This window comes from Cervus elaphus, chromosome 20 (genome assembly GCF_910594005.1).
Source record: "Cervus elaphus chromosome 20, mCerEla1.1, whole genome shotgun sequence".
Lineage (NCBI taxonomy): Eukaryota > Metazoa > Chordata > Mammalia > Artiodactyla > Cervidae > Cervus > Cervus elaphus.
Genome location: NC_057834.1, coordinates 74,143,908 through 74,156,741, shown reverse-complemented (window position 1 = coordinate 74,156,741; position 12,834 = coordinate 74,143,908). Strand labels below are relative to the sequence as shown.

The window sequence follows — 12,834 nt, the reverse complement described above, 5'->3', positions numbered from 1 at the left end:
ACTGAAGCTATAAACCTTGGTTAAGTTCTGTAATCATTCCATGTTTCTTCATCTTTGATACCTGGAAATTATTTAGCTTTCATTTTTATAAACATTTGTAAGGTATATGTTAAGTGCCTGGGACATAGGAAACTTGTTCCACTTCAGGGGATGGTTGAGGTTGTTTTATTGATAGTATGATATACTTTTTTCCTAGTTGTTAATAGATCTTTCGGGTGGATCATGACTTATAGCTTACTTTCATCCATCCTGTGAGATAGATACTTACTGATTAATAACTTTTTATTTTATTCTTATTTTTGAAAAAGATTGATCTTAAGTCTTACAGAATAAGCCTAAGCATTATAAAACTTCTTAAAATAATAAGGCAGTGCATTAGAATAACTGTCAGGTGAAATTACACATAGCATGTGCTGTGGTTTGAGTGAGAAAGTGACTTGCACTGGAAAAGCTGAAGAAGGCTTTAGAGGTGATAGAACTCAAGTTTGAGAAGGTGTAGATTTCCAAGTGACTTTTAGTAGAAGCTTTCTATTGCTTAAGTCATGTTATTTTTATGCACGTTGGTAGGTAAACTGCCATACGATGGTAGCTAGTCTAAATAATGTGATTACATGTTGATACTTTATGGCAAAGAAAAAACTTTGCCATAATTGAATTGGTGTTGATTTATTGATTGAACAGATATTTAGGTACTTCTTATGTGCCAAAACACTATTCTGAATTAGAGTTTACATTTTAGTAGTGAAAGATATACATACATGATAGGTTCAAAGAACATTCCAGGCAGAGGGGTCGGCAAACGCCTATAACAGGATCCTTTTCTCTTTTGTTACTTTGGGCCATTGCCTTCATTTATGATCTGAATCTTGCTTCCCTCCTTACCTTCTTAAGGATTTTATTGCTTTGGGTTATCCCATTTCATGTATCATTAATCTTTCGTTCTCTATCAGGTTAATTTTATTATGCTATAAATATGCTCTAGTATTTCATCTTTAAAACTCACCTTTTCCCTGTATCCTTCCTGCTTTTTTGCTTGCTTCTTACATACTCATGAACTCACTTCAGTATAGGCTTTAGCCATACTATATCACTAAAAAGGTTCTTATCATTTCAATTCTTATCAATTCTTTATGTTGCTAAATTTAAGTAATATTTTTCTATTCTCATTTGTCAGTATTTGCTTTAGAAGGCTACTGTCTCTTGAAATGCCTTTGTTTCTTGGTACACATTAGTTCTGTGGGTTTACTTTCTATTCTTTAGTCCTCTTGGCCTTATCAATCTCTAAATATTGAGGTATTTTTCAGGGCTTGGTATTAGGTATACTTTTCCTAAATTCCATCTGTGTTCTATTAACTCCTAGATTTATAGGATTTGGGGAGTTAGGGATTCTTATATGTTGTATGTCAAATATGATAACAGCATAGAAAAAAGTGAACCAGCAACTGGTGGAATAGAGAAAGGGGGTTGTCTTATATAGGTTGGCAGGAGAAGGGAAGGTGATACTTGCGAATTTGAGTAAAGTCTGAAGGGAATGTTGAAGTGAACCATAAGGCTGTCTCCTGACAGGTGGAACAAATAGTCTGCCTATGCTTATCAGACTTGAGGACAGCAGGCCAGTAGTCTGGAGTGAAATAAGTGAACGGGGTAGGATGATAGGAAAAAGAGGTTGGAAGGACAGTAGACGTATGGGGAAAAGGGTAGAGAAGTTTTATGGGGTCCTGAGCAGCCACTGTGAGGACTTTAGCTTTTACTTGGAGGAAAAGTTAGAAACCACTGGGCATTGAGCAGAAGTGTCTCAATCTTATTTGAATTTGATTGTTATTTTTGAGAATAGGATACAGGGTGTAAAAAGCAGAAGGAAAGAAGGCCTCTTAGGATGCTAGTGCAGTAATGCAGGTTATTACCACCTGTAATAGTTGAATTCTGGATAAGAAGATAGAGCAAAATAGTTTGCTGATGGATTGGAAATGGGGTTTGAGAGAGAGAGTGGAGTCACAGATGACTCCAGCGTTTCTGACCTGAGCAATTAGAAGAATAGAATTACCCTGATGGAAGGATGGGCATTTGAAATATAATCATGCCTCAAAATCATGAGGGACAGGTTCCAGGACCCCTCCATGGATACCAAAATCTTTGGATGCTTGAGTTCTTTATATAAAATGGCATAGTATAGTGGTCCTTCATATCCATGGGTTGCATCTGAGCATTGTATCCAAGGAGGGTTGAATCTGCATGTGCCCAACCTATGGATCCTGGGTGCTGATTGTAATAGATTTCAGGGTGGTGTGATCCAATTGTCTCCAGTCTTAGCACTCTCTGGGAACATACAGGACAAAAAAAAACATGTACAGATATTCCTTTGATGAGAGAATCTTGTTCACATCTGTTCTGTGTCGGCCAGTGATGGACTAATATGCAGAGCATTCTGAAGACCTCACACAGTACCATATAGTTGTCTCCAATGTGTCTGAAATTTTTGCTGAGGTTTACAGCTATGTGAAGCTAAAATCACAAAAGTTGAACTAAATGTATTAAAGTAGGATGCTAAGAGAAAAATTGCTTTATGTCTTACTCAGATACTGACTCTTGTTTACATTTTACTAGGTACTCAACAGAATATGACAGTTTCTGTTAAAGGAAAACAGTCCCCCAAAGCACTGGGAAAACTGCTTACACAGCAAGTAATTCCTTCTGTATTTCCTGAAACATCTGTTTCTCCTTCAAACCTGGCACAAGGTGCTCCACTCAACACTGTCTCACAAACAGTCACCCAGGTAAGTTTACTTTCACTTTAAAATGTTTCAATGTAAGTTTTTTTTTGTGATATCTATACCTTTTCTTGAAGTTTATAGAAAAATTGGTCTTAAGCATACAGCAGTCGGACTTCCCTCATAGCTCATTTGGTAAAGAATCTGCCTGCAGTGCAGGGAGACCTGGGTTCAATCCCTAGGCTGGGAAGATCCCCTGGAGGAGGAAATGGCAACATAGTATTCTTGCCTGGAGAATCCCAGGGACAGAGGAGCTTGGCAGGCTATAATCCATGGGGTCGCAAGAGTCAGACAGGACTTAGAGACTAAAGAGAGAGAGAGATACAGCAGTCAAAAGTCTTTTTGTCTGCACATATTTTGTGAACAGAGACCTGGGGTGCAAAACAAATTTTAGAAATTTCTTAGGTAGAATCTGAACCGATTTATTATCTCTGTAGTATTAGTATCAGTTGTCTAGCTACTTTTTGTGTGGGGGGGGTGATGTAACTTTTATTGGTTCACAACTTGGTGGGTTAACAATTTTCTTTTTAAAATTGTGTACTGATTTCAGGTATTCAGAAACTTTTTTTCCTTTTTTAATATAACCATGACTTTTCCCCACCTTTGGTTGGTCTCAAAGTTGACCAGACAATTCTTCCGGATGTGGGAAGGAAATATTTGAACTATTTATTTTACCTATGAAAGAAAAATTAACTTTTCCTAAAAACATGGATGACCTAGTGCTAAATATCATTTCCTTTTTTTAACTGATAAGGGTAAGGATCAAAGTTTGAAAACTGTTGCTCTGGATGTCACCTTAAATATAATCTTGTTTTCAAATTGTTTCACTTTAGGTTACAAAGGGTGTGAAGAGGAAAGCAGATACAACAACTCCTACAACTTCAGTAGTTAAAGCAAGTGGTGAATCTTCCCCAACACTTACAGAAAAAAAATCAGGGAAAATGCCACCTATAAAAGAAAATATGCTAAAGAATGTTTTGCCGGATTCTCAGCAACAATATAAAGTTGTAAAGAATGCTAAAGTAACCAAACAATTAAGGCACTGTAGTGAGATTCTTAAAGAAATGCTTGGAAAGAAACATTTGTCATATGCATGGCCCTTTTATAATCCTGTTGATGTTAATGCTTTGGGACTCCATAACTACTATGATATTGTGAAAACCCCAATGGATCTTGGAACCATCAAGGTAAATGTTGTCCTAATAAGAGGAACTTCTTTTCTTGACTATAAAAGTAATCTTGTCATCATAAAGAAATTTAAAATTCAAAAAAAGATTAAAAAAAAGCACCAGTCATACCACCTGAAGTAAATGATGGGAACATTTTTAAATAATGGGAATATTTTAAAGTGTATCTTCTTATTTTCTTCAGTTCAAGCACATTCTTGGTTATTTTACCACAGTGTTTGAGTTATAGAATGTAATATAACTCTGTACCCTAAACTTTCACTTTGTAGATATTGTTATATATTTAAAATATTTTTAATTTGCATGATTATATTACAAAAAAATTTTTGGCAAGGCATTTATGTGGTTTCCAATCCTCTGCCAGATTGGTAAGTTTTCTTTATTGCTGATTTGGAAACTTTAAATTACTGGAAAATTTTCGTTATGTATATTTATTATAGGGAAACTACTAAAAGAATAGAACTATACCATTTTCAAAATGATGCATTATCTCAGTGTTCTTCCTAAATAACTACTCATTGTACTCCCTGTTCTTTATTATCTAGAAGTTTGGTTCTTCTTTTATTAAATAAACACAGTTTTGTTTCATTTCATCAACATTTTTAGTGAACATGTTACTAATTTTTGTGTTCACCCTTATTTCTTATTTCTTGCTTCTTACTCTTTCCTGTCTTGATTTTTCTTTTTGCCAAAGTGCAAGCTTTAGTGGTTCATCCATGAGCATTTATAGGTAGTAAACTCTTAATAGTTTTATCTCTGAAAGTATCTGTGCTTTGTCTATTCTTGAATGGTTCCTTAACTAACTGTGGCGTTGTAGAACTAGTTGTTTTCCCTCAGCACTAGGACAGTATCTCTTGGCATGTATTGTTGCTGCTAGGAAGTCTGCTGTCAGTCTGCTTGTCATCCCTTTGTAGATAATCTCTTTCCTCTCTCCAACTGTGTGTTTTATTTTATTCTTCTTGATTGGAAATTAGCACTTTCAAGACGAGGCTCATGTTTTAAGTTCTGAAAAAACATCTAACCGTTATGAGTTCAAAATATGCTCTTCTACTTTCCCCTAATACTTATATTAATACAGACTGAAAGGTCATGAAACACTACCTGAAATAGGTAAACCTGGGCTGAGTCTTAAAGGGTAAATAGGACTTAATAAGTTACAGGACATTTCGGGCAGGGGAAGCAACTTGGAACACCCTGAGGTGATAAAAAAAAATCCAGAATACAATATTTAAGCCAACATGAAATGTAATATGAAGCAGTGATTAGGAGAAAATGAGACTGGAAGGAAACTGGGACTTGAACATGAAAAACCCTCATCGTAGAGGCCTAGAGCTGGCATTAAACATGAGGATTATGTCATCATATTTGTTTCCTATAATGACTTCTCTAGTAGCAATGTGAAGACTGGGCGATGAGGCTATTAAAGAATTCCAGGGATAAGAAGATAGTGACTTTATTTAATTTAGTTCTTTGAAATCATTCCAAATTGCCAGTGATCTGAGTGGTAGAAAATTATGCTTCTTGTTTTAGTTTTGTGTTTCTTTAATTACAAATAAAGTCTGGCATGCTATATTTGTTTATTGGCTTTTTGTATTTGTTCATAGATTTTATGTTAATATACACTTGTTTTTCCCAGCAGTTTATAGGATTTTTTTGTCTGATCATTTTTCATTGAACTGGCTACTCTACATCCTCACTCTTCTATCCACTTTATATGCAGCTACCTGAAAATGTAACCCATCCTGATATATCTCTTCTGTTCAGTTTTTAATGTCTTTCCATTCCCAGGAGAATTTTAATATTATAAACCCTTCATTTAGATGTTCAAGGCTGATTTAAGGAGTTTATTTACTCATTGTTTTGCTACAATCAAACTAGTCTATCCTAGGTTATCTGGAAACACTCCCTTTTCCCCTTGCTTTTGTGATTTTTGTTTCTGTTCTTTTCTTTACTTGGAATGTCCTCCTTCATCTCTACTTGTCAAAATTCATTGGGTCTTTTTCAAAGTCTAAAAATATAAAACAAATGTAGCAGAGTTTTAATTTTGTCAAATCTGGATGGATATCTGGTTTTGGTATTACCTGTTATTCTATTGTATGTTGGAATTATTTTATAATTTAAACACTTAATATAGGTGCTCAAAATTCTGTAATTTTTTAATTTAGGCAAAAATGGATAACCAAGAATATAAAGATGCATATGAATTTGCTGCAGATGTTAGATTAATGTTCATGAATTGCTATAAGTACAACCCTCCAGACCATGAAGTGGTTACAATGGCAAGAATGCTTCAGGTAAGTTTTTACTTGTGCTGTGAAAGTAAGTTTCCTCTGAACATAGCTTAAAAAGTTTCATAACTCAAGAGATAAAAAATAACACCCCCTACCCCCACTAAGTAAAGCATAATTTGTACTTTTAAAATTGTGGGGGTGGGTTGTTTGCTTTATGAGGTATAGTATACATTAGTAGTAAATGTTTTAATGAAGCTGTCCTACATATAGAAGACATTGGGGAAATGTTAGTGAAGAAAGGACAATAGATACCTGAGACAGAGTCGACTGGAGTCAGTGTCCCATTCAATGAGCCTGAACGGAAGGCTCAAGGACTTTTGAGGCTGAGTCATTGGGAATTAGTAGAATGATGCAGTCACAGGGCAGAAGATCTGAAAAGAAGTCCCCCAGTTAATCTGAAAGATCTGTCTTACCTGGAAAAACACAAAAGTTGCTAAGGTTGGTAGTCAGGGAAGCATGAGGTCTTAACTATATTTCTGGTAAATCTTTTTTTTCCCTCCAGTTTTATAGGTATATAATTGACATTGATTAGTTTAAGGTATATAAGATTATGATTCAATATATGCATATACTGTGAAATGGTTACCACAAAGAGAGTTCTCATCAACATATGACACTGAGGGAATTCCCTGGCGGTTCAGCGCTTAGGTCTCCACCACGCTTTCACTGCCAGGGGCTAGAGTTCAGTCTTGATTGGGGAACTGGGATATAGCAAGTTGCACGGTGCAGCCAAAAAAAGTGATAATGAAATGTGCATTTTCTTAAAAGATGTTACTGCTGCATTAAATCAGAAATGCAGAGGCCCTTAACAGTGTGATTTTCCATTATAGGATGTTTTCGAAATGCATTTTGCAAAGATCCCAGATGAACCTGTTGAGAGTATGCCTGTATGTTACATCAAAACAGATACCACAAAAACCTTTGGTAGAGAAAGCAGTAGTGAAGCTTCTTCTGAAGATAACTCTTCTGGTGATTCTGAAGATGAACGAGTTCAGCGTCTTGCAAAGCTTCAGGAGCAGGTAGTTCATTTTACTGATAGAAGTTTTTATTTTCTTTCTATGAGCTGCTGCTGCTTGCTGATGATCTATTATAAAATCCTATTTGCAGATTAAAAGTAGATTAAAAGCTGTTATATCTAGATCACTTAGCAACTGTGACTTTACTTATTGGTACATATTTAATGTTTAATAGTTTTTTCTACTCAAAAATCTATACATCTTAAAATTCTGTTATTTATATTATAACTACAATGAGTTGATTCTTACTGAAAAATTTATATAGCATAACCTGGATAGTTAACGGGTAGGATCTTTATTTAACATTTGTTACCTTTTATGATAAAATGTTAACCTGCTATGAGTTCAATCTTGAAAAATCAATGATTTAAGACTTAAGACTACCTGGAAAAATAATGATTGTTGGTCTGTTTTTAGATGAATATTTAAGTTTATGGGTTAAATACGTAATATTCTTTGAAACACACCCTTCAAAGTGATGAATTTATGAATGAAATATCAGTCTGAAGTAAATGAATTTCATAAAGGATACTGTTGACTTTTGAGTGCCTTCATTTTTTTCTACTCTATTTAGAATCATTAATGTTTAAAGCATTTTTCCTTTATCAGCTTAAAGCTGTTCATCAACAGCTACAGGTTCTGTCCCAAGTACCTTTTCGTAAGCTAAAGAGAAAGAATGAGAAGTCTAAAAGGGAAAAGAAAAAAGAAAAGATTGATAACAGAGATGAAAATCCGAGGAAAAAGTCTAAGCAAATGAAACTAAAGGAAAAATCCAAGTGCAAGTAAGTATCTTTAATGATGCCTCATTAAGATAACATTATCTGAAATACATTTGATTAAATTTAACTTTTGTTACAGTCTGCCAAAGAAGAGGAAACAACAGGTCTTCACTATGAAATCTGAAGATGAAGATAATGCAAAACCTATGAACTATGATGAGAAAAGACAGTTGAGTTTGGATATAAACAAACTCCCTGGAGATAAACTTGGGCGAGTTGTTCATATAATACAATCCAGAGAGCCTTCATTGAGAAATTCCAACCCTGATGAGATAGAGATAGACTTTGAGACACTGAAATCGTCAACATTGAGAGAACTGGAAAAATATGTTGCTGGATGTCTAAGAAAAAGACCACTAAAACCTCATGGTATGTATTAGAAAGCAGTCTAGTATTTGTGTTGTACTCACTCTTTTGGTTGTACTCACTTTTTTTTTCCTTCTAAATCACATAGGTAAGAGAATAATGAAGTCAAGAGAAGAACTTAATTCAGAGAAAAAACTAGAGTTGGAAAAACGGTTACTGGATGTCAATAATCAGTTAAATTCTAGAAAACGTCAAACAAAACGTAGGTATCTGGTTTTTTTGTTGTTTTTTTTTTAATTTATTTACTTATTTGTTTTTGGCTTTGCTGGGTCTTAGTTGCTGTGCATGGGCTTTCTCTAGTTGCAGCGAGCTGGAGCTACTCTTCTCGTTGCGGTGCATGGGGTTCTCATTGCGGGGGCTTCTACTGTTGTGGAGCACAGGCTCTAGGCACACAGGCTTCAGTAGTTGCAGCTCATTGGCTCTAGAGCTCAGGCTCAGTACACAGTTGTGGTACACAGACTTAGTCGCCCCGCAGTGTGTGGAATTTTCTGGAACCAGGGATCAAACCTGTGTCTCCTGCATTGGAAGGTGAATTCTTAACCTTTGGACCACCAGGAAAGTCCCAGTAGCAGTTTTTAAAATGTTCCTGTGACAGTTTAATATCTGCCATTTTTAATGTCTTGTCTTATTTTGTAGCTGAGAAAACTCAGCCGCCCAGGGCTATTGGAAGTGGCTCCCGACTGAGTGAAAGCAGCAGCAGTAGCAGCAGCAGCAGTTCATCAGAGTCTGAAAGCAGCAGCAGCGATTCCAGCTCTTCCGACAGCAGTGATTCCGAATCAGGTTAGCTTACTTCTGCTTGTGGGGAAATATGTCTCTTGTGATACTGAGACTTAATGTTTGTTACTTATCCAGAATCTACGGTGGGATGCCACACTTATTTAATTGCATGTTGACAGTCTTACAGCTTTTTCTTAAAAAAGAGATACTGTGTAAAGTGAAACTTCTTATTATACATATGTGACTTACAGGCTTGTAATATTGAAAATAAGCTTGTACTGTTGAAAATAATTTACTAACGGTGGGATAATATCAATATATAATTCAGATCTTAATACCAAAAATATCAGAGAATAAAATGCTGATCTTCTTTTAATAAAATATTATTTGAGGACATCTTTTACTTTGACATATCAAATCACTCTAATGTTGCAAAGTGTGCAGTGTTGTGACAAAATATTCTGAATTGGATAATCATTTTGAATTAAGAAACCAGTCATCCTAGAAATGGTGTAAAGCAGATTTTTTTTCACTTCAGTGTTTTCTTCACTGTAGGTTATCTTCCATTTGTAGAAAAATATACTTTAAATTCAGAGTCTCAGTTATGCTAAAGTATGATATTACCTCATAGAGTTTATCATCAACTATATCAACTTTAACTCATTCATTCATGTTTTGTTTGTACTCTTTCATTGACACTTACATAGTTGACAGGTATGGCTGCCCTCAGGATATGGTCTTGGTAGAGGCATTCCATCATTGTTCACCAAAAGGCACATTCAAATATAGGGCACTTTTAGGCATCAAATTTTGCTTTATTTTAAATAAGATATTTCTTATTTGTCATGAGATTCAGTTCTTTTTAAAACATCCCACACAAAATGTTGTCACATCAGGAATTCTTACCATTTGTAAGAATATCCATCTTATTTCAGTCTGGTATTAAGAGTCTGCTGCCTTGCAGTATATTGTTTCACTTCTGGTTCTTTTTAGTTTGTGGTGCTGATGGCCTCATGTTGTTTTAGATTTATAAAGTATATAGTGGTAAACATTTTTGTTAGAATAAACAGAATTTTTACTTTTATTGAAATTTGTCATCCTAGAAAATTTTTTAATTAATTTAGGACTCCGTATACATTATTTCCTTGTAGTTGACTTTTAAGCAAAACATGCTGGAAAACTCTTTAAGTTGCATTTAGTATTTTAAATTGTGACTAGCATTTGTAATGTCATCTAATAAAGCATTTGTTGCCTAAGAAGTTAGACCACTTTGTCTTTTATTTATAGGATAAAACTCTTATTAAGTTATCTTATTTTATATTGACTACTGATTAAGACCTTGAGTATTAGCAGAAAAATACTTCAGAGTGCTTCAGTGAAGTACTTTAATTTGAATTATCAGTTTCCAATAGAATCTTATAATATGTTGCTTGAGGGAAAGATTGTCATCTACTGTGTTCTTAAAATAGTGGTAGTGTGTGTTTTCCTAACTTTCAAACAGAATAACTCAGCCTCAGAACTCTAATTTTAAAGCACTATTGAATTTTTATTTTATGACTGACATTCTTGTTTGCTGTCATCTTTTTCAAATAATGAAGTGTTTTTAAAAACACCTGTTAAAATCAATGAAGCAAATTTTTACATTTCAGTCTACTGTATGGAGAGTGTATAGATTTATGACACTAAGGTCAGTTTGTCTTCTAAAATGATAGGATAATAAGAGTTTTTGTTTATGTTTAAAATTTTCATTGTTTTATAAACCAACTATGTACTTCATTGAAAAAACACTGAATATATATATAAGTTGCAAATGCAATGCTTAACTTAATGCAGTAATTAACTTTGCTTAATAAAATAGTAAATGAAGCAATAGGACCTTTTCTCCTATTAACTTCAGTTGTACCCTTTATAATACTGTAAGGCTCTTTATTTCTGGTGTATAAGTTAACATTTTCTTTAACTTTCCTGAGAACAACAAAAACTAAGTAAAAGGACTGCAAATTGTGAAAAATAATTAATTCAGACTATCATTAGCTATACCTATTGTAAAAATAAGCAAAGCATCTATCATTCTTAAATTATGCACATGATGTTATCAAGAAATGGACAAATCCCAAGTCTTAAGTTTCAGGGTGAGGGGAAATGGAGATCTGGAGAAAATAATAATTTGTAAAAATTAGGTATATTAGTAAAAGTTAACTGAAAATATAAGTAAGACTTTGTAACTTTAAAATTTATTATGATTTGTCAAGAGCTGAGACTTTAACAAGGAATATCTCAATTATCAGAACTCGGGTTAAATAAGAGTTTGGATTATTCAAAATAGGACATATGCATATAATTTCATTTCTTCAAAATTTTAGTAGTGGCATCTTTTCTGAAAGTTTGTGTGAGAAATTCTTCTCTGGTCTACAGTCATACCACCCTGAATGCGCCTGATCTCATCTGATCTCAGAAGCTAACCAGGGTCAGGCCTGGTTAGTACTTAGATGGGAGAAATTCTTCTCTGATAGAAGAATATTGATCTCAAGTAATTTTTCTTAATATATTTTTTAATACTTGTCTTCCTGGATTTTTATAGCAACTTGAGACCATATGCAGTTTTCTTAACCAAGTCACAATCTTTTATAATTTCTGTTATCAAGGACACATTTCTAAATTAATAGATCTCTAAATTAGATCTCTAATTTCTAAATTCCTTGACAGTATTGACTTAAAGTTCTCCTTATAGCTTTCTTGTATTATGAGTTGCTTTCTTTACTGCAGTATTATTCTGTTCCAGGCATATTAAAATATTTTAAGGGCGACATCTGAAAAACATTTCTATGTTATAGATAGTGATAGAGCTGTTTATTTCACATTAAATTGTTATGTTCTATGTAATCTTAAATCTTACTTTATGCATGTTTGAAAAAATGGACTAATTCTGCTTGGGCTAATTAAATTGGATTAATTAAATGGAAGAGGAGTAAGTTACAAGGAAAGATTTAATAATTCTTTAATTATAATTTCAAACAAGATATTAAATCAGTTCCAAGATAGAACTGTCATGAAATTCCATATCTTTGAAAAATACAAGCAAGAAATCTATTGGCTGGAAGCAGTACTTAATTGCAAATTTCAGTGTGACTTGATATTGTCATTTAAAGTATCTTCTTGAGTTACATTGGCATATGCAAATTATCATGTGCTGATAAGTCAAGAAGGATGATGGGGAATTCCCTGGCAGTTCAGTGGTTAGGCCTCTGCACTTTCACTGCCAAGGGCCTGGGTTCTATCCCTGATCAGGAAACAAGATCCCACAAGCCATGAGGCATGACCAAAAAAAAAATAATAAAATCCTATCCTATTTATATTTATGCCAGTGATTAAACATTGGCATAAATATAAAACCTTTCTATTTTTCATAATCCAAAATATCATTAGATGCCAGATCAAAAGATACAAATAGCCTTGACAATATAAATGAATTTCAGATGCATATATCCTGTGTTAACTAGGCTGTACTAGAATGTACACACAAGCAATTGAGATTTTTTTAATATTCAACAAAGATTGGCTATCTTGAGTGATATAATGAGGAGGAGTATTAACAGATTTAATAATACTGAGAAACCATCAAATGGAGCAGCTCATAGATAATACTGCTTTTTTGATTCTAACTTTGTAGGAAATAGCTTCAGGAACTATCCAGATATTAGCTCAAATAC

At 34.0% G+C, this 12,834-nt stretch overlaps 1 protein-coding gene across 1 annotated transcript in view; it reads left to right on the top strand.

The window, feature by feature from the left end:
• The window catches only part of BRDT (bromodomain testis associated), a 54,472-nt gene that overhangs the window by 16,446 nt on the left and 25,192 nt on the right, over nucleotides 1-12,834 (top strand). The window contains exons 6-13 of the mRNA XM_043877199.1: nucleotides 2,605-2,774; nucleotides 3,602-3,955; nucleotides 6,121-6,249; nucleotides 7,077-7,265; nucleotides 7,872-8,044; nucleotides 8,121-8,410; nucleotides 8,496-8,609; nucleotides 9,044-9,187. Coding sequence (XP_043733134.1) covers nucleotides 2,605-2,774; nucleotides 3,602-3,955; nucleotides 6,121-6,249; nucleotides 7,077-7,265; nucleotides 7,872-8,044; nucleotides 8,121-8,410; nucleotides 8,496-8,609; nucleotides 9,044-9,187 — 1,563 coding nt within the window. The remainder of the gene's footprint in view (nucleotides 1-2,604; nucleotides 2,775-3,601; nucleotides 3,956-6,120; nucleotides 6,250-7,076; nucleotides 7,266-7,871; nucleotides 8,045-8,120; nucleotides 8,411-8,495; nucleotides 8,610-9,043; nucleotides 9,188-12,834) is intronic.